The following is a 19927-nucleotide window of genomic DNA, read 5'->3' as shown; positions in this document are numbered from 1 at the left end:
TATCTTATATATTAAAGTAAGTTTTTTGGTTAGATTTAACTGATTCAAGAAGGGAAATCATGTATTGGTTCAAAAATAAGAAAAAGGCAGATTTTAGCCTTCTTAGGGGTGGGGGAGAGCCAAGGGAACAGCTGCCTTTTCTTTTAAATTTTTAGAATATTTTAAAATTTGGACTATAGAAACAGAGTTCTGCAGTGAATTAAACCAAGTAATATTTACTTTTAGGGGCTTTATCTAGACTAGAAGGTATGTTGAAGTGAGGAACTATTTTGTTTCTAAACTGTAGGTGGAATTTCCCTCCCTGCAAAAAAAAAAAAGAAAGAAAGAAAGAAACAAAAAGCAGGATCACTCTCTTAGATAACCATTGTGCAATGATCCAAATCAGGAAGCTAACAGCAACATATTGTTTTATTAGGTAATATGTACACCTGACTCAAATTCTGTCAATTGTTCCAGTCATCTCTTTGTAGGAAAAGAAAACGTTTTCACATTCGGTTGTCACGTCTCATGTGTTTGGCTGGTACCTTAGTCTTTTTTACAACCTTTCAGTTTTGAGAACTGGTTGGTTATTTTGTAGAATGTCCCAAAGTTTGAGCTTCTCTTATGTTTCATCATGATTAGATTCGATGTATGGCATTTTGGGTAGAAATCTACCAGAAGTGATGCTCTGTTTTCTGTGCATTATATATATCAGGAGACATATGATGTTGATATGTCTTATTACAAAAGTGTTTTTTTTCTTTTGTAACAAATAAATATTTTATGGGGAGATATTCTGAGGCTATGTATTTTGTTACTCCTCCAACTTTAACCTACTTTTAGCATCCCTTTATGATTCTTGCCTGAATTAATCTTACTGTGATGATTGCCAAATGACGATTTTCTAATCCCAACATTTTTTTTTTTACTGATTAGTTGGGAATCTCCTTTAAGGAAGAGCTTTCCTTTTTATTTACTTGATCATTCCTTCACATCAGGCTGGACTCATGGATTCTTATTGTATTCAGTGGATTTTAGATAGAATTTTACTTATATTGATAGCCTTGAAACTTTTCTCACAGATCAACCGCTGTGAGAGAAACCAATAAGCTGTTTCCCCAAATTCTAGGGGTGTGAACTTTGCACTCAGTGGATCTTTTCTTCGGGATCTTGTTCTGGGTGGAATCAATTTGATGGTGGCCCTCACTACTTCCAGTCATACGTGGCTTAAGAATATGATGGTTTAGGAGCATAATACATGGGAAATACTTCCTGTTGTATTTAAAAGTTAAAATGTGGAAGTTTGATGTCCGGTACGAAGAGCGAGGCACTGACCTCCCTGGACCCGAGCAGGTTGGTGGCCCCGGGCGGCCTCCCGTTGGCGGCTCTGGGATAGAAACCGCGGTGCATTTGTAAGTGCTTGCGCCTGGTTCCTCCTAGTTGTCCCGTTCGAGTTGTTCTTGGTCTGGAACGCGCGCTGGTCGTTATCTTTCAGCACTCCGCTTTCCACACCGCACGCTTTTCAGTTATGCTTTACATTTCTCCTCGACTTAGATTTCGTGAGCTTTTAAAATGGTCCCATGTTTTATTTTTTCTCGTGCGTGGGCCGTCGTGAGGCTTTAAACAGGAAGCTGTGACAGCACCCGGGCTCCGCTGCTCGTCACCTGGCCTTCTGCGCCACTCGCCCCGCGCCGCGGGTGCGGTCCTCCCTCCAGCAGAGGGTTCCCGGCGCCGGCGCCGCCCGCACGGGGCCGGGAGCCCTTCCTGCCCGCCGGGTGCGCGCGACGCCGCCGACAGCTGTTTGCCATCGGCGCCGCTCCCGCCCGCGTCCCGGTGCGCGCCCCGCCCCCGCCAACAACCGCTGCTCTGATTGGCCCGGCGCTTGTCTCTTCTCTCCCCGCAGCCAATCGCGCCGGGCGAGGAGCTCCTGGTCTGGTACAATGGGGAAGACAACCCTGAGATAGCAGCTGCGATTGAGGAAGAGCGAGCCAGCGCCCGGAGCAAGCGGAGCTGCCCCAAGAGCCGGAAAGGTAGGAGCCCCCGGCCCGCCCGCCCGCCCGGTCCCGGCGCTCCGCCCGTCCGGGACGCCGCCCTGCCGCCCCCCGCCGCTGCTGGCCCGACCGCGAGGCGGGTCGCGGGCTCGGGGGGGCGGCGCCCGCGGCGTCTTGGTGACCTTTTCCAGACGCGGCCGGGCCCCGGCCCCGCTCCCCGCCCCGCGGTCCAGCTCAGGCCCTGCGATCACCGCCCTCCCGCCCTGCCGGCCGGCCCCGCTGCTGAATCACGGCCGCCGCGCGCTCCGGCTGTTTCCTAACTTGTGGCTTAGCTCCCGGGCGGCGGAAAGTGCGCGGACGCCGCTCCGGAGCCGGACATTCTCCCGCTGGCTCCCCGAGCCGCGCTCCGCAGTTGCGCTCAGGGCTGGCGCTCGAGTCTTCTCGCGGCTGGCGTGACAGCCCCGGCTCCGCAGACTCGGGCCCGCCGCGCAGGACGCGGGCCCCGTCGGCGGCGGAGTCGTGGTGGGGGCGTGGGGGAGGCAGAGACAGAGACAAGAGACAGGAGGCGGCGGGGAGGGCAGGGAGACAGCGGGCGCGGTGGGTTTCCGAAAGGATGCCCAGGGGGATGTGGAAGTTAGCGTGTTGTTTTGTCGTTTTGACTCAATTCTCATAGTTTTACGACTTCTGATGATTTCGAACAAAAGGTAAAAGTGTAGTCACACTTAAAAAGGAAGGCGGTAGTTTCTGGGTAGGAAAATAGTTTGGTTGGCTGTATCGTATTTCCAGCTGGCATACTGACATGTTGGGATTTTTTTTTTTTAATGAAGAATTTTAATGTGAATTCAGGAATCGTTCGTAGATCCCAGTTTGAAAATATGCCAAAGCACAGTATGATAGTTTCCTATTGATATAAATACAGATTTGTGGGTTTTTTTTTTTTTCTTTGCTCGCCTGAGGTGTTAAGTAGATTTTTTTTAGTCATCTGAACGAACGAGTCTATTCTTTACCCAGAACATTGCAAAGTGAGTTGTGCAAGTCATACTGTAAATAAAATCATGTCGTAAACTCGATTTAGGAAAATGTTAAAATCGACTTTAAGGAATGTAGGCAAGAAGTCTGTTCTGATTTCTCAAGTATGTATTCTTTGTATATCACCACAAAATGGAAATACAATTAATTTCCCCGTGAGACATGTCGTTAGTAGGCCTTTTACTGAATATGCATTGTCTATGTATTGAATATGATTTAGTCACTGCTTTAGAGCGTTCAATGCTTTTGATCCTGAATCAGATGATCAGAGTCTAGAAAATTCCCAGTTTTTTTTTTTTTGTTTTTTTTTGTTTTTTTAACTTTCAACTGAGTTCTGGGATTTTGTTGATATTAGGCTTAGTGCTTAATTGTTTGCAGTGAAAACTTTTTATGTAATTCAACTTGTTCCTTTATTTAGTATTCCTTTTGTTTACAACTAATGTTACCAGCCTTCCAGGTAAGTTGTTATTTGTAGGGGGCTGGAGATGGGGAGTACAGGACCGTCTTTACTGTGCCACTAATCATAACTAACTCCTGTACTTAAATAGATTTGTAGTTTAATAGCAACCTTACTTTAACGCTTTTCTCTGTTTGGCATACTTTGTTGCGCATGTTTAGAACATATGTCATTACTCTTTTGCTTTTTTGTTTATCTGTTTATTTTTCTCAGTCGGATTTGGGGAAAAACTTGAACGTATACTTTCTGTTTTATTAGTGATACATGAACTTAATATCTGCATTTTTATACCTGTGTAAACTGTTGGTGTTTCCTATTGACTTAAATGGTTCATGTTTCTTATTATCCTATTATTTTGTACTACTCTGGGCAGCCTATAACCCAGAATCCTAGGTTTTAATTAATTAAAAGACTTACGCTTATGCAAAGCTCTCTCTTGGAACTTAGTCTGTGTTTAACAGCTTGCTGGTAAAGAGATCTGTTTGCTCTCTAGGACTTAAGCTTTGGAGAGTTTAATGAGTCAAACCTTTTTTACTTTTAAATTAAATACTCAGTTAAAACCGATTTATAGCTTTCAAAGACCTGAAATGGAGTCTTTTTTTTTTTTTTTTAGTATTAACTCAGTCCTATTTAGGTCTTATGTGTGACCTCAAACATTTAAATAGTATCTTTTCAGGCAGTGATGTCAGAGAGCGAATCAACATAAATGTCATTCAGAGGCAATGTTAACTTAGTATTGCTGAAAGCCACATGTTGAATACATAGAGCCGACAGGTAGATTGACAGTGGGCTTGACTTCATTTTCATTATGAGACAGAGAGAAAAACAACGGGCTGAATTCTTCAAGTTCTGGACCTCAGCTCCTTTGCATGACAGCTGCTATACTTACAGCTGTTGTGCATTGCATGTGGTGCCTTTCAGAATTCGTCAGATCGCTGGTGGATCATAAGGCGTGTTTGGGCAGAGCAAAGCCCTGATTTCTTTGCATACAAAGTAGTGGCCTCTCCTCTCTCCCCTCCTCCCGTCTCCTTTCTCCTCCCCTCCCCTCCCCACATTCATTCATTCATCTAATGTTTATTGAGCCCCTGCTGTGTATTAGGCTCTCTGCTGGGTTGTAGCACACAGTGATGAGCAAAAAAGCAGTGGTAGCTCTTCTCATGGCGCCCGTAGTCTAGTGGAGAAAACAAACATTAAATCAGTGAATAGCTGATCAGCGCCTAGATGGTTGGCATGTAGTAGGCCCTCAGTAAATATTCATTGATTGACAAGAACTCACACAAATGTTTTAGGAAGGAAAAAAATGCAGTGCGGTGAGAACACAGTTCATATTGGCTGCGACCATGGAGCATGCAATTTTGCCATGGGCCAAAGATGGATGTACATCCGGCATTTTAAACTGGAGTTTAATTTGGATTCCCAGTTTTGTAATTGAGCTTCTTCACTTTTTACACATCTGAGCAGCCTCTATGCAATGAAAAATAAGTTCCTTAGATGGAATAGGTTAAGCTTTCAGGTAGAGAGCAAGGAGGGTTTTTAGTGTCTGGTGTTTCAGGCTATTTTAATGTGAACCACAGAAAAATTACAATTATAAAACAGCATAGAAACAGCCAAATGTAGAAGTATTTCTCATCTTCTTGATCTCTGTCCCCTGTTTGTTTTGGTGACAAATGAGAAATGAATTTGCTTGTTAGCAGTAAGCAATGACTATTGGCAAATGCTCTTCCAGAGTGTAGATTATAATAGCAGAGTGTTTGCTCTATCAGTTACATAAGAGCCTTACCTGAAGTTCTTTTACCTGGAGAAACAACAGTGGCTTTCTACAAATGGGCTTAGTGGAAGGAATGAAAAAGATGGGATGCGGGGGCATTTACCAGGTGTGCGACTTTGGACAACTCATGTCACCTTTCTGTGATGAAGTTTCCCTAGCCTGAAAAAGGAATATCATCATATCGATGATGCTTGTGCCATCTAACCTCACAAAGTTGTCAAGAGCAAGTGAGATAATAGAAACGTGCTTTGTGAAGCTGTGGGCTCTTGGGAACTGTAAGTACCAACTCTCACAACATGGCTGGCGTTTACTTCCCTGCTACTTGCGGAGGAACGACTGAGTTGGTGACTCATTTAATCAATGGGGATTTATGGAGCACCTGTGTAAGCTCAAAATAAGCACTGGGTCTCTTCTTTCCCTCTTCCTTCCTACGTCACAGCCCTATTCTCTGCTGATTCACCCTTATTTTAGGCCTAAGTTCTAACCTATTGACCTTGCTGTTCACAGCAGATTGAGAGAGAAGAGTTTATATTTATAGCAGCAAGAAGTTTTCTACCTGAAAGCTGGACAGAGAAGAAGACAGAAGGTTCATAACAAAATCAGTAATGAATTATAAAGAACAAGTTCCTTAAGGTCAGTTAGTAGGTTCAGATAGTCCTTCCTAAAAACCGTAAGTAGTGCCTGAGAATATCAACTGGTTTATAAGTATTTATCTCAGCGACTTTTAGTCACCACAGAACAGTTAAATTATAATCAGCTTAGCAAAGTAATATTTTATCTGTCTCTACGATCAGAATTTAAATTAAAAATCTTGGTACTGTGAAGAACACTCAAGTTTTTTGAAATTGTATATATTTGAAATTCTTCTATAAAGGTGCTAAATAACAAGCCTTTAGAAACTTAAAATATAGGGAGGTAAGAGAGCCACAGGCAAAGATACCTCAGTCTAAGGTAGTCTAAAAAAAAGTGCAACACGGATTGTATAGGCAGTAAGGACTGTTGGCCGTCCCTAAGAGAAGGAAAAAGGGATGCTGAGCTGGGCTGGCCGGGGAGCGTTTCTGTAGAAAGGGTGGCAGGATAGGGACATTTCAGAACAGAGAGAGGAAGGAGGAGGACGCCAGGAGGAACCTTGGGGCCTGAGAAGTTGTAACTGTCTGGATGGTCTTCCTCTCTGTTATTTAACAAGTATTCCTTGTGTCTGTGTCAGGCACTATTCTGGGTGCTGGAGTTTCAGCAAAGAACTAAAATGACAAGGGTCCCTGTTCACATGGAATCACATTCTGGAGAGTGGGGAGTACAGGCCAACAGATGAAGTAGGTAAACCTTGTCAATAGTGTTTTGTAGGGTGGGTGGGGGAGGTATGGCCTGACTGTAGGTGGGAGGTCGGGGTGACCATTCTGAGGTTGTGACATAAATGACACAGGAAGTTCTAGGGGCTGAGGGCTCCAGGAAGAGGGACCCAGTTCTTTTAGCTACATGAGTATTTTTGGATTATGAAACTCAGTTCTGTAAATGGACATATATTGGCCCTTGTTCTGCCAGGCGCTGCACCGAGTGGCTGGGTTGGTTGGTGGGGGAGATGAGAGATGACTGCAGCAGGCACCATCCTCCTCCAGTGTGGAGTCTCCAGTCTGTTCCATGCCAGCCACGCGCAGGTCAGACTTAGTGGGTGTTCTGGTTGATGTGGGAGAGAAGGAAATGGACACTTTGCAAAATTGGATAAGTTGTCCAAGATCGCCCCACCAATGAGTGTCACAGTCGGAATTGGAACCAGGTTTCCCATGCCTTTTCTTCTATATGATATGGAGCTTTTTGTCCACTTCTACATGCGGTTGACAACTACAGAAGTGACAACATTGGTTCCATTTAAAGTTGAAATTAGAGAATACATTTAATAAACGCAGAGAGTGGACGGGCTTCCGTGGAGTTTGATCTCCTAACCTTTTGTAGCAGCCAGCAGCTGTGTTTCAGGCTCCAAGCTGAATGACAGAGGCCTGACTCTGGTGTCTGACGATGATGATAGATGGCCCCTATGCCTACTGGGTGCCTGGTGGGCAGGTCCTGTGCCCGCTGACTTACAGGGCACTGGCCTGTGGTTCCTGTTTGCAGGTGTTGGAGCAGGATGTGGAGTGCTTGGACATGGCAGTGTGTTCCTGTGTCCGGCTTTATGCTGGCAAGCTTGTGGCATTCGACACAAATGAGCTGTTTCCGGGTTGGTCAGTCTTAGAGGGGCCTGTCTCTGCTGTAGCTTTCTGGCTGCCTCCTAGCTGAGGGTGCCTTTTGCTGAGCATTGAATGTTCCATCTCTAGTGGTTGCCTGCCAGGATGAACTCTCTGCTGCTGTTGTAGTGGTGGTCTGTTTTTAAGAGCTCAGTATGGTTTTAATTCGTACTTTTTCAACAGTAGGAGTTAGGGAATTGTTAAAAATGTGCAGTTCCGCTGCTGCTACTAAATTGCTCCAAATTTAGATGAAAATGTTGGTCAGTATTTTCGTTTTGTGTCTTTGATTCTTATGTCTATCCTTGTTTACAGGGAAATTATGTGGATTAACTTAAATTTTTCAAAGCATTTTGCAAATTTTTCAACTGTATTTTACTTGGTGAATTTGTAAAAATCCTAACATGCCATGATTAAAAACTTTTAAATATCATAATTGAGTGTATTGGGAACCACGCTGTGCCCTATTTTTAGGTTATTTTGGTTCTCTTGTCCATATGTAAATTGGAAATTGAGACTTGCCTAATACAGAAAAAAGGTTTGATTATGATTAAATTTTCTAAACAATATAAAAGAGGTAACAAGACCCTTATAGTTAGTTCAAAATACTTTAGTTGATTTTAACAAATTCACTTATAATTTGAAAGTAGAAAACCCAGTTTCCTGTGTTTTCCTTAAATATTGAACACTAGGTTATTTTTCTAAATGATGAATTTTTATTTTTGTTTAAACTCTTGCAGTGTTTTTTTTTTTTTTTTTCCCTAGACAATTTCATGTTCCAGTTTACAGATAGCTGTTACAATATTCAAAGTTATTTTGAAATAAAGTAACTTTTAAAGTTTATTTATTTATTTTGTAGAGACAGAGTCTTTCTGTGTTGCTCAGGTTGAACTCGAACCCCTGAGCTCAAGCTGTCTTCCTACCTTAGCCTCCCTAATAGTTGGTATTACAGGCATGCACACGGTGTAGCTTTGTATTTAAAGTTGCCTCTAAAGAATTGAGGAATTGGAGGCCGGGCACGGTGGCGCACGCCTGTAATCCCAGCACTTTGGGAGGCCGAGGCGGGTGGATCACAAGGTCAGGAGATCAAGACCATCCTGGCTAACATGGTGAAACCCCATCTCTACTTTAAAAAAAAATACAAAAAAAATGAGCCAAGTGTGGTGTTGGGCCCCTGTAGTCCCAGCTACCTGGGAGGCTGAGGCAGGAGAATGGCATGAACCTGGGAGGCGGAGCTTGCAGAGAGCTGAGATCGCTCCACTGCACTGCAGCCTGGGCGACAGAGAGAGATTCCTTCTCAAAAAAGAATTGAGAAATTGGATAAATATCCCAAGAACACCATTGTCGAGGTTAAAAATAGACATTTCTTTTAGTTAAAGGTTGTATGGAGAACTGAAGTTGAAGTTTCAGGTAGACTGGCATGGTACTTTGTTGGCATTCAGATGGCTTGTTTACATTTCACATGCCGCCAAGTACAGGCCTAAAGTTTTCTTTTGGCCATCCATCTGGCTCAGAGTGTTTTATTAGTGTTCATAATTTCGTTGAAATAGTTTAGAGGAGCTGAATGACCTGGAGAAGCAAAAGTTACTTGAAAATGCTATTGTTTCTCTAAGTGAAAAAGAGAAATACTGAAAGTAGCTGTTTTTCTTTTTGCCACTCAGTTAAACCAGTTTTCATACAAGAGTTCTTGGCTGAATTCATTTATTACAATGTATTTTGATATGGACATATGTCATGACTTGACACTTATTTGCACATCATGTCATTATGCTGTGAATCACTCATTTCTATTGATGGTGACAATGACAGCAGTTACACTTGTTCCTGGCATTGTGCTGGTGCCCTGTGTATACCATAGCTCATCCTCCCAATAACCCTGCAAAGTTGAGATCCGTGTCCTCATTTGTAGAAGAGGAAACGGATGCTCCGTGGGGCTTACATACTTCGGCCAAGTTCCCACAAGGTCCTAAATAAAAGGCTCTGTCTGTCTAAATCCAGTTTTTATGCATAATGTTTCTAAGTAGGACAGTTACACTGTATACGTCGCCATGTTTTATTTGCTTTACTAACTGGCCAAGGTGTATTTTCACTGCCCACTGTAAGAAGTGCCCACTTTAATCCTAAATACCAGGACTATGGTTAAGTGAAGTGTTTGGTGTAGGAAAGCCCAGTCATGGCGACACCTTCAGCTGTTTTTGCTTTGAGATTTATGGATTGCATAGGTATATTGTATTCTTTTGAGCACCCCAAATAAACAGTTTTTGAAAACACAGATTGCATTTTCACCCCTTTCCAGCTGTTGTCTATCAAGTGTTTTTTAAATGACATATTTGTTGGTGTAAGTTTCTAATGAATATTTTCTTTCTTTTAGGTTTTATGTTATTTTGGCATTAGTTTTGAAACCAAAAGAGCACAGTGAGACGTTGCTTTTGCCCAACTCCCTCTGCAGTGCAGAGTCTAGGATTATAGAGCTCTTTCATTTTGTCTTATTGATGAGAAGCTTTAGCTTCCAGCTCTGCAGCACTGGTCTTGTGTTGAGACTGGCTTAACAGTCTGACTGTTCCACCAATAAAAATACACATGTTCAAGTTTTCTTAAGTTGAATGTTACAGATAATGAACATGCTTTAATTAATGTGTACTCTAAAGATTAATTACAGAAACTGTAAGTGCAATTCTGATTTGTTTGTGGATATAATTGAGTTATATCCTGCTTGTTTTTCAGTTTTGGGTGGTGACATTTTGTTTATTTGTTTTGCCAAAATGTTTATTTGCAGAGGGGGGTAGAATTTTTTTTTTTTTTCTTTTTCATTTAAGAGAAATGCACGTGAACTATTTGAAGCAGTACCTTCTTCAGAGGTTTTGTTTGCTGATAAAGCTTTCCTATTCTAGCTGCTTGACTCATTCCAGAGGAGAACCATTAAAGGAGACCAGAAGGTGAAAACAGTCACCCTAACCTAGCCGTGTGTGCTCTTGAATTTTCCTAAGAAGGGGCACGTGTCGATTTCCTCATTGTCTTTATCACACACATAGATTCTTAGAATATGTGTGTCTATATAAAATTTTTAAAGCTGCTTGAGTTTGTAGCCAAACGTAATGTGGCTTTTTCTACTTGGAACTTTTACTGAGAGTACTTTATTCGATTGTTCCTTAAAGACTTCGTAAGTAGTGGTCAGGCGCGGTGGCTCACACCTGTAATCCCAGCACTTTGGGAGGCAGAGGTGGGTGGATCACCTGAGGTCAGGAGTATGAGAACATCCTGGACAACATGGTGAAACCCCGTCTCTACTAAAAATACAAAAATTAGCTGGACGTGGTGGTGGCTGGCACCTGTAATCCTAGCTACTCTGGAGGCTGAGGCACGAGAATCACTTGAACTCGGGAGGCGGAGGTTGCCGTTGACCTGAGATTGCACCACTGCACTCCATCCTGGGCGACAGAGTGAGACTTTGTCTCAAAAAAAAAGACATAGTAAGTAGTTAACACCTCCCCAACCCCCCAAACATACTGTAGGCAAGGCAGAACTGCAGTTTGTAATCTATACTTTGATTTTTCAAAGTTCTTTAGCATTTTTCTTTGTGTTCTAACCTGTTCTTTGAAAAATGGGAGAAGGTAACTTTGTTTAAAAGGTTAAAACTTGGTGCATATATTAAAGTATTTTGAGGGATTCTGGGTAAGAGACTAGAAAATTCTCAGTGTTCTGGAGCATTTATTGTAGCAGCTTGCTATTTCCTGCTTCTGTGGCCATGATCCTGAAATTTAAAAATATTTTAATGAAAGTTTTAATAATCTAGTCAATGTGTAGTTATTTTAGATGCTTATATATTGAAAGTACATACCATTTTTATTTTTAATGTGAGAATATTTGAATAGTTTCAGAGGCCAGAGATTTATTCCAGCGAATGAGATAATTGTGTGTGTGGTATAAAAAATAGCACAGTTTATAAGCTAAGAATATAACAGCTAAAATACTGCTAGTTTGATACTTAGATAACTTTCAGTTTTATATGTTCTTATTAGTTTAATCAGTGTCTGAATGATGAAAAACTAATTGCACTCTCAATGAATTTGCTGTCTATTACCAGTTATGGACAGTAGCAAAGGATTGACCGGTTAAAAAGAAAACTAATACAGCATTGCTTAGGCTAAAATTCGCCTGCACTCTTTTTTTTTTTTTTTTTTTATAAATTAAAACTACAGTGATAAACAATCTTTTTTCTTGTATTTATAATCCTACCTCTTGGGGCAGTCTTTCGTAGATTTCCTGAGACACCACATGCCACAAAAATGAAGGCAAACTGGTTTGTTCACCCATGTTTAGAACCCCAAAACGGAATTATGTGCAATGTTTGAAGTTGCAATACCATTCAGAATGGGCAACAATGCAATTTCTGAGCCTTTTGTTATTCTTTTTACCATTTGGCCTCTCAGGTTCAGTTCTCATTCTCTTGCCAGTTTGAGATGTAGGATATGCCTTTCTGGTTCTGTTGACTACATTTTTGTCTTTCATGTGTGGGATTATCAGAGCCTGCTTCTCTGGAATAAAGAGATTACTGGCCATAAGCAGAATGTCTAAGGACCTGTGAGAAATGAGGGTTCCTACTGTCCACCTCTTGCCTTGGTACTTTTGCCATGAGGATGTTAATGTTGGTAATAGCTGGGTCCTAAGTCTTCTAACCTTCTATGGCAGGTTTACGCTGTGAGCAGCACCATGATGATAATAGTTGTAGTTTTGATCTTTTACACGTGGAACAATCTCCTAGACTATTTACACATGATGGACTGTAATTTTTGTAGGATTAGCACTAATGTTGAAATTACAATTTCCCTCTGACATCCAAGAAAATAAGTAAAAAGTATCAATAATAATAATAATAAATATCATATGTTGCCAGTAGTCTCAATCTTGGACTTTTGGACCGGGGTTGAAGATTCCAAATCTACTTGGTTTTAGGAATTTTGTTAATTGCTAAAGGTGTGATCCACAGTGTCCTTCCCTTGTTAGATGGGTCATGGGCGTGTTTGATAAAAAGATCAACTTTGAGTGGTAAGCATAATATCTATTTTTAGTTATTATAAGTCCCGGAATTCAGGATAGAAGAGAATGTAAATTACTGTCTGTATGCCAAGATAAAATTTGGGGTTTTAGTAGAGTGCAGAAAATATTCAATCAAGAAAAAGTGATACTTATTCAGTTTCTGTCTGATCCTTTTAAGTTTTAAAGACAGGGTCTTATAAATCTCATGGGTGATTGTCAAAAAGTACATGGAATTGGTGAACTTTGTTTTCATAGCGAATGATTCTTGTGCTTCCCCCTACTCTTCAGTTTCTATGCTAAGCACATTAAAGAAAAAAAAAAAACCTACCTAAAATTTTTTTTTAGTGTTGGGGATATACTGCTTGGGCTTCACTGTTGCTTTTACATTAGATGCAGATTGATCAGTACTTTGAAAATGGATAGCTTGTTTAAAATGAGCCAGGAGTGTGCGTGTATGTTGGGTGGAGGGGAAAGGGGGAAAATTGCTGACCCAGCTATACCTTGAGTGTTAGGAGATGTGCAGTATGCAGAATTTATTGTGATACACCAGAACATAGCCTTGGAATTAAGAGACCAGGTTCAAGTACCAGCTCCACCAGTTAATAGCATTGTGACTTCAGATGGGTTACTCTCCATGTTTGGGTCTTTAATTTGCCTGTCTATAAAATGGGAATATGAGCTACCTACCCTACAGGGTTGCTGTGAGCATTAAGCGAGAATGTTACAGGAATATTCCTGGCACACTGACCTTTGGTTCGCCCCGTTGTAATGGTGGGCACCAGCAAAATTCATTCCATGGTAACTGCCATTCTCTGGCCGGTTGGCACACTTCTAAAACAAAAAAATGAACAGTTTTGCCATCTTGTGTAACATGTTCTCTTAAAATCCATATGTTTTCCTTTCGCATGGTGGAGTGAATTCAGTTGATCTCAAATTAGGTAAGAGCAGAGGGCCTCTTTGGATCTGCAACTAAATAGATACATGGTGGCATTAAGGAATTCTTCATGTGCAAGAAACCTGCTTCTCTCTTAAAAGCTGTCTTGTTTCACTGTTACCCAAACGAGAACACCTGTGGTGACATAGGTTGGTGCATTAGGTAACTCTTGGAATTTGATTTGTTCCAGTTGCCTGGGCAGAAGCAAACACATCTCCCTGCTTGCCTTACCTTTCTGTGGCCCAAAACACTCATGACAGTTACAACAGGATTTTATGTGAATGAATTGTTCTTAACATTTTCTTAGGTATTACATTATCAGACAGCCCTGAAAGTCATTGTGTGGGAGCAGTTTCAGGACTGTCTATGCCAGATTTTTTAAATAGTCTTTCTGGGGGTGAAATCAGGAAGAAACCAAATGGGTCAAAGAACCATTTTCTTAGAAGGTGCTAATTAATTTGACGATAATCAGTTTTCTGGCAGGAAATGTCCTGATGATCTGAGCAGCATCTTGACTGGGTATTCTGAAGAGTTGGAGTTCTTTTTCAGGGATCACACAGTACCTTCCTTCTATTAATACACAATGCTTGTACAAACTCACAGCTTAACTTTGTAATAACACAGGAGTCCCTGACCCCCAACGTTGTCTACCAAATGTTGTGTTTACGTCCATTTGTGAATGTCTGGGGAGAAGGGCCTTAGGTGTTACTTGATACTCAGAGGGGTCTGAAGTCTCCTCTCTGAAAGATTAAGAACCACCACAGTGAACCTGTATGTTCACTTTTCAGACTCAAGCACAGTTAGAAGCAATAAAATCAGTAGGTTACAGACTTTAAAAACGAAATACATTCACAGCTACACTGTTAGAGCATTAATATATACTGATGTGGACATGAGTGAGTGAGTGACAGAATTTTCTCAAACTTCTGTCCTCATTGGACTTGTACATTTTTATAATAATACCTGGGTGGGATCATGTGAATCAGTGGAGAAGAAATGAACAAAACAAATGGATGAATTAGGATTTGTTAGTGGAAGCAGAATACCATTGTCTTCGTATGAAGGAACATATGCCGACAATTTAGATGTGTAGGCGTGCACTTTCTGTGATTTGTTTAGTAGAATCTGTGGATACTCCTTACAGTGATTCCATTTATTGAGTCTGTGCCAGGCACTATGTGGCATTCGTTTTGTGCATTACCTCATTTACTTCTCTTTGACGACAGTATCAGATCCGTATTACCAGTATATATTAGAGCTGGTTCCCATTTGCTTCGAATGGGATTATTTCTCGTTAAGCAAGTCATGGTCCAAGGGCTGCGCAGCAGCGTTTCATGCTATTTCACTTTTATGGGTTTCTGTTTTTGAGGACCAAACTTATCCTGAGGACCTACTTTATTCTGAGTGCCACCACCACACTGGGGAGGGGGACAAGAGCCTCGCCCACTGTCTCACCTCAGTCAGGGTCAGCTCTTTGCAGGGAGCACGGGTAACCTTGGAGACACAGGAACCTGCTGGGAGCAGGTGAAATGAGTGTGTAGGTTGAGAGACTCTTTCCACCAGCCATGGGTACTGGTCTAGGAAGGACTCCTGATTCAAGCCCTAGTCCTCTGTGAGCCCTCCTCCCAGGCTCAATTTGTTCCCTGTGGGCATTATTTTACGCCTATATTGGCAAAAAATCGAAAAGCATCAGCTCAGGGACAATGTGGGATAATCCTTGGAGACCAGCACCAAGGAAGATTGTGTGCTTCCGAAAGGCTCCATTCTCAGTGCCAGAGCCTGTTAGCAAGGCCAGGTCCACAACATGTGCTCCTCAGGCTTCCCGGCTTTACCTGGCTCCCTTGGTGGATGGTACTTGACATCCTCCCCTCCTCCCTCTCTTCTCCTTCTCTTTCTCTCCTGAGTCCTTGCTGCTTTCACTGTCCCTCCCTTCTTTTTTCTCTGTCTTTAATGAAATACAGATTCTCTGGAAGATCTTTTCCACTCAAAAGTTGCTTCTTGTTAACATTAGCAGGGCGTTTCTGCAGAGGGGCTTGTTTTTTGCAAAGTTAAACAGGTATGTAACTCCAATTTTAAATTCTTTCATTATAGACATCTTTGTAGTAATACATATTTGTATTCCCTTTAGCTCAAAAGTGTTGTATAGCTAATAAGCAGCCAAAGAAAAGGATCAGAATACTTCTTTACCTTAATTCCAGAAACTTTACAAAGTACTCAAGAAATTTTTAAAAAAATCTATCAAGAATAATAAGTTTGGGCTAAATTTGAATAGTAATCTGATACAGCCTGAATAGCTAGCACATCTGAGAATGAGATACACGTTGCTGAATAGGCTAGTAGAAGTTTGTATTTAGGTGGAGATCTATTTTAAAAATCTGGATTTAAGCTGGGTGTGGTGGCTCACGTCTGTAATCCCAGCGCTTTTGGAGGTCCAGGTGGGCAGATCACCTGGGGTCAGCAAACTCCTGACCAACATGGTGAAACCCCCTCTATTAAAAATACAAAATTAGCCGGGCCATGGTGGCTCATGCCTGTAATCCCAGCTTCTTGGGAGGCTGAGGCAGGAGAATCGCCTGAGCCCGGGAGGCAGAGGTTGCAGTGAGCTGAGATTGCACCGCTGCACCCCAGCCTGAGTGACAGAGCAAGACTCTGTCTCCAAAAAAAAAAAACAAAAATCTAGATTTGAATTTAAATGTAACTTGTGATTTAAAAGAGTTTTGAGGAGAATATGTTTTAGTTTCATCCTGCTCTTCAATCTGAAGGACAGCCTTGGCAGCTCTGAGTTTATCAGAGGGGAACAGTTTGTGCCAGCCAGTGTGCATGCGGAAGCCTGAAGAGGTCCCAGGTCTTTTTCCTTGGAGCGGTTATGTGGATGGTGTGACGGTCCGTAAGTGCTGATAGAGGCGCAGCTGCCGGCGGGAGGTGGCTGGGCACAGTTGAGATCTTCCACAGCGGTGGGATCTGGTTGATCAGCTACAGTGGGGCTGAGTCTGAAAACCTGTGCTGGAATAAAAGTGTCTCATTTCATGGCAGGCCGAGTGATTAGGTAGCTTAATACCTCTGTAAATGCTCTTGTTTTTATAAACCTCTGCTAAAATGTGGCATATTCAAATGCCATTGCTTAGTCTTTGCATTTTTAAGAGAAGTAAAATATAAAGCAGAAATAAAGAATGATTATCCCAGCCAACTGCCAAGATACCAACCCTTAGGTTAATACCAGCAGGCACTGAACATGATTGTTTAAATTAGATATTTGATTTAAATAATGATGGGTATAATAACCAAGTGCAGTGAACAGGAAAAAAAGAATATGGGGTATGTGACTGTTTGGAAAGAGGAAACGTTAATTTTTTTGTTTGAAGTCATGTGTTGCATAGAATTGAAAGATGCCTACCAAAAGGTTAACAGGGGTAATTTGAATGCTGAGCATTTATGGCTATTTAATAGTATCTGTTGTATTTTTAATCCCTTTAAAGTCTGTATAACTGTGTGTCCATTGTGAGTGTGATGTTACTGGGGATCGTGGTTTTTTCTTGAACGGTTTTTCTGAGTCGTATGGGTAGGCAGTAGACAACATTTGAGCAGTACTTTTTGCCATCCAGGCCAAGTAGAGGCTTTTTCCAAATAGCACTTGTAAAACTGCAAATTTTACAAAATTTTAAAATGTTATATTTTATCTCAGCCAATAAAAACATTTTGAGTTATCTTGTTATTTTTACTTCTGTTGGTATTTTCTTTATGAAAAATCATGTATTCTTATTTTTTTAATGTAATATAACCAAGTGCTCATCTGAGAAAATACTAGCAGGTAGAGATACCATACTCTTATCAATACTGTCTCACTGGGAGCCACCTGCCAAAATCTGAATGTATATCCTCTTGATGTTCCTTAAATTTATCTCTGTGGGGACATCATAGCCTGATTTGATTAATTAGTCATGTGGCTTGACCATTGTTCGTATGGGCGTTTCTGTAACCAAATGTGAAGAATGAATTTTGAGTGTTTTCATTGTATCTTGTTGCATATTTATGTCAAATTTTTACTCCTTGAAAATAGTTTAAAACGATGTTGTAGTTACTTCATCAGGATGCAGTATTGTAAAATTTGTCATGGGCTTTAAAGGGGAAAACAGGATTTTCTTCTTAGCTGAGAGGAAGCAGTTCTCGAGGGTGTGGCCGTCTCCTCGGTTTTCAGGGTTGCCAGGCGCTGGAAACACACCTCTTCCACAACACCTCTCACTTTGGTTTCTTCAGCCACAGGGGGCTGAGTCCGTAACTTGAATTAGGTTCTTTGTTTTGTAGTTGCCTCTTCATTATTGAAGGTTTTCAGATTTTAGGTACATTTTTCAGGCTACTAAAAACACACGAGAAAGAAACCTAGAAATTGATTATAAAGTAGAACAGGTCAGCAGCTTGTTTATATTTGATTATTCTCCCACATCATTTTGTTCGTGCCACAGCACTTTTTGAGGCTCCAGAGAAGGTAAGGACAGTTAATGCTTTCTTATCTTGAATTTGGTGAAGTTTATTTGGGAAGCCCTTTCTGAAGATTTGGAATTATCCGGTCCAAACCACTGAAAGCCTTTTTCTAACAACATAAAAGCTCAGACTCCCTTCCGATGGGTCTTTGCTGTTCTCCCATCAGCCTGACATTTGGAAGAGTTAGGGGAGCCCGCGGCCTCCACAGCTGCAGAGGCTGTGCAGCAGCCCCCCGGTGGGAAGCAAGCATTTCAGGAATTTATACTGCAGTCTGCAGAACTGCAAAATCTAAAACTTTTCCATTGTTTCTGTTGGAAGCAAAACCTAGAGTTGTGTTATAATACCATGAGCTACTTAAAATCAGAGAGGTTTTATTTGTATAATTTGCCTCCAGGATTACAGATAGTTCTTGGGGGGTTTAATTGCAGAAAAAGACTTGAAATTATGCCAAAGGAGCTTAACAGAATTTTTTACTGTCAGATAAGTTTCAAAGTTATTTTAAGTGACAAAGGAAACTATAGAAAATGCATGGCATGTTACTTTTATAAAAACTAACTGTTGCAGCGTCTTACTACTTCAGATCTACGGGGCTTGCTTTGCCACTGATCGCACCGTGACCAGTTGTAACAGCCACTTGTGATCCTCTGATAATCACCCCCACCCCCCTGCTGACCTTTCTGAAAGCATTTCTGGTTGAGGCACACTGGTGCCCCCTCAGTCCTTCTGCCCAAGTCTCTCAGTTCTTCTGTTAATGACATTTGATGACTTCCAGAGTACCAAGTCATTCTCTTACATTAAAGCATACATTAAGAATATTGAAATGAACTGTTAATTCCTTATGGAAACCTTAGTTTTAGGTATCCATTTCCAGCTTCTCTCTTTCTGTCATCAACCCAACTGCAGAATGTTAAACTACTAGGCACATATGCAGCAGAGCTGAGGTCTGATTCCAGTCGACCTTCCCCATCTCACACATAGCATCACTCGGCTGTTTTTTTTTTTTTTTTTTTTTTTTTTGAGATGGAGTCTTGCTCTGTCGCCCTGACTGGAGTGCAGTAGCATGATCTAGGCTCACTGCAGCCTCCGCCTCCTGGGTTCAAGTGATTATCCTGTCTCAGCCTCCTGAGTAGCTGGGATTACAGGCATGCCACCAAGCCTGGCTAATTTTTGTATTTTTAGTAGAGATGGGGTTTCACCATGTTGTTCAGGCTGGTCTCGAACTCCTGACCTTGCGATCTGCCTACCTCGGCCTCCCAAAGTGTTGGGATTACAGGCATGAGCCACTGTGCCTGGTCGGCACTTGGCCATTCTTAAGATAACAACTTTGCCATTATCCATCGATTCCCTTTCCTTACCAACACAATCTATTACAGATTGTGATTTTTAAAAATTTTGTAGGAGTCATTTCACATGTACTTTGTACTGTTCTCCTCCCAGTTAAGCCTTTTCAACTTGCTTTGAGAACTCTTAATTTTTCTCCAAACCAGATGTATCCTGAGTGATACTAGTGCCACAGCTGGCCTGCTGTCGCAGAAGACACCTTTGACTTTGAAAAATTTGAGAGGCTGGATATTATAATGTATTGGTCATTCTTACCTGAAATGCAGGTGACGGAGAAGACCTTCAAGGCTTTTTTTGCTCCAGAGTGTTCTGGTTCTTCTCTGCACCTTGAGCATAGTGAGTTCAACATTTACCCTGTTGCCTAGGGTCTGTGTCCTCAGCTTAGTCATGTGCTTTCATCAAAGCCTTTCTTCCACCTAGTGTGAAAGCATGGTTCCAGTCTTCAGTTTCCTAGGAAGGGCCATCTTACCTAGGGGCAGGAAGAAGAGGTAAGACTCTGCAAAAGGGTGAGATTCTAGATGGTAGTGTCTTAAGGCTGGGGGGAGGAATTATAAGAGTGAAAGAAATACCAAGTTGTCAAATGTGAAGGAGAAACTTGGGGCAAATAAAGCCTGAAGAACTGTTGGGTTTTGTCATTATGGTATTAGTGGAAACCATGGGAACTGGATTCCTGTAGAGAGGGTGGAAGTTCAGTTG

At 41.7% G+C, this 19927-nt stretch overlaps 1 protein-coding gene across 1 annotated transcript; it reads right to left on the bottom strand.

Annotated features, from left to right (window-relative positions):
* Positions 1–436: 436 nt before the first annotated feature.
* Positions 437–3611, bottom strand: LOC113223298 (translation initiation factor IF-2-like). The gene is made up of 4 exons (XM_026452780.1): positions 3573–3611; positions 2978–3011; positions 2292–2629; positions 437–1911 (listed from the first exon to the last, which is right to left on the bottom strand). The coding sequence occupies exons 1-4, from the start codon at positions 3609–3611 to the stop codon at positions 1513–1515; spliced, it is 810 nt and encodes a 269-aa protein (XP_026308565.1). The 3' UTR covers positions 437–1512.
* Positions 3612–19927: the final 16316 nt, after the last annotated feature.

The sequence above is a fragment of the Piliocolobus tephrosceles genome, unplaced genomic scaffold (assembly GCF_002776525.5).
Source record: "Piliocolobus tephrosceles isolate RC106 unplaced genomic scaffold, ASM277652v3 unscaffolded_40742, whole genome shotgun sequence".
NCBI classification, from domain to species: Eukaryota; Metazoa; Chordata; class Mammalia; order Primates; family Cercopithecidae; genus Piliocolobus; species Piliocolobus tephrosceles.
Note: the sequence above shows the minus strand (reverse complement) of the source record. Positions and strands in the feature narration are given on the sequence as shown.

Excerpts from the sequence above, each read along its gene's own strand:
- LOC113223298 (XM_026452780.1), bottom strand. The coding sequence starts at position 3,611 with ATGCGCAACAAAGTATGCCAAACAGAGAAAAGCGTTAAA. Across the intron at positions 2,630-2,977 it reads CTCACTTTGCAATGTTCTGG|TCAAAACGACAAAACAACAC; the intron begins GTAAAGAATAGA and ends ATGAGAATTGAG. Across the intron at positions 1,912-2,291 it reads GCCCGGGAGCTAAGCCACAA|ACCAGGAGCTCCTCGCCCGG; the intron begins GTTAGGAAACAG and ends CCATTGTACCAG.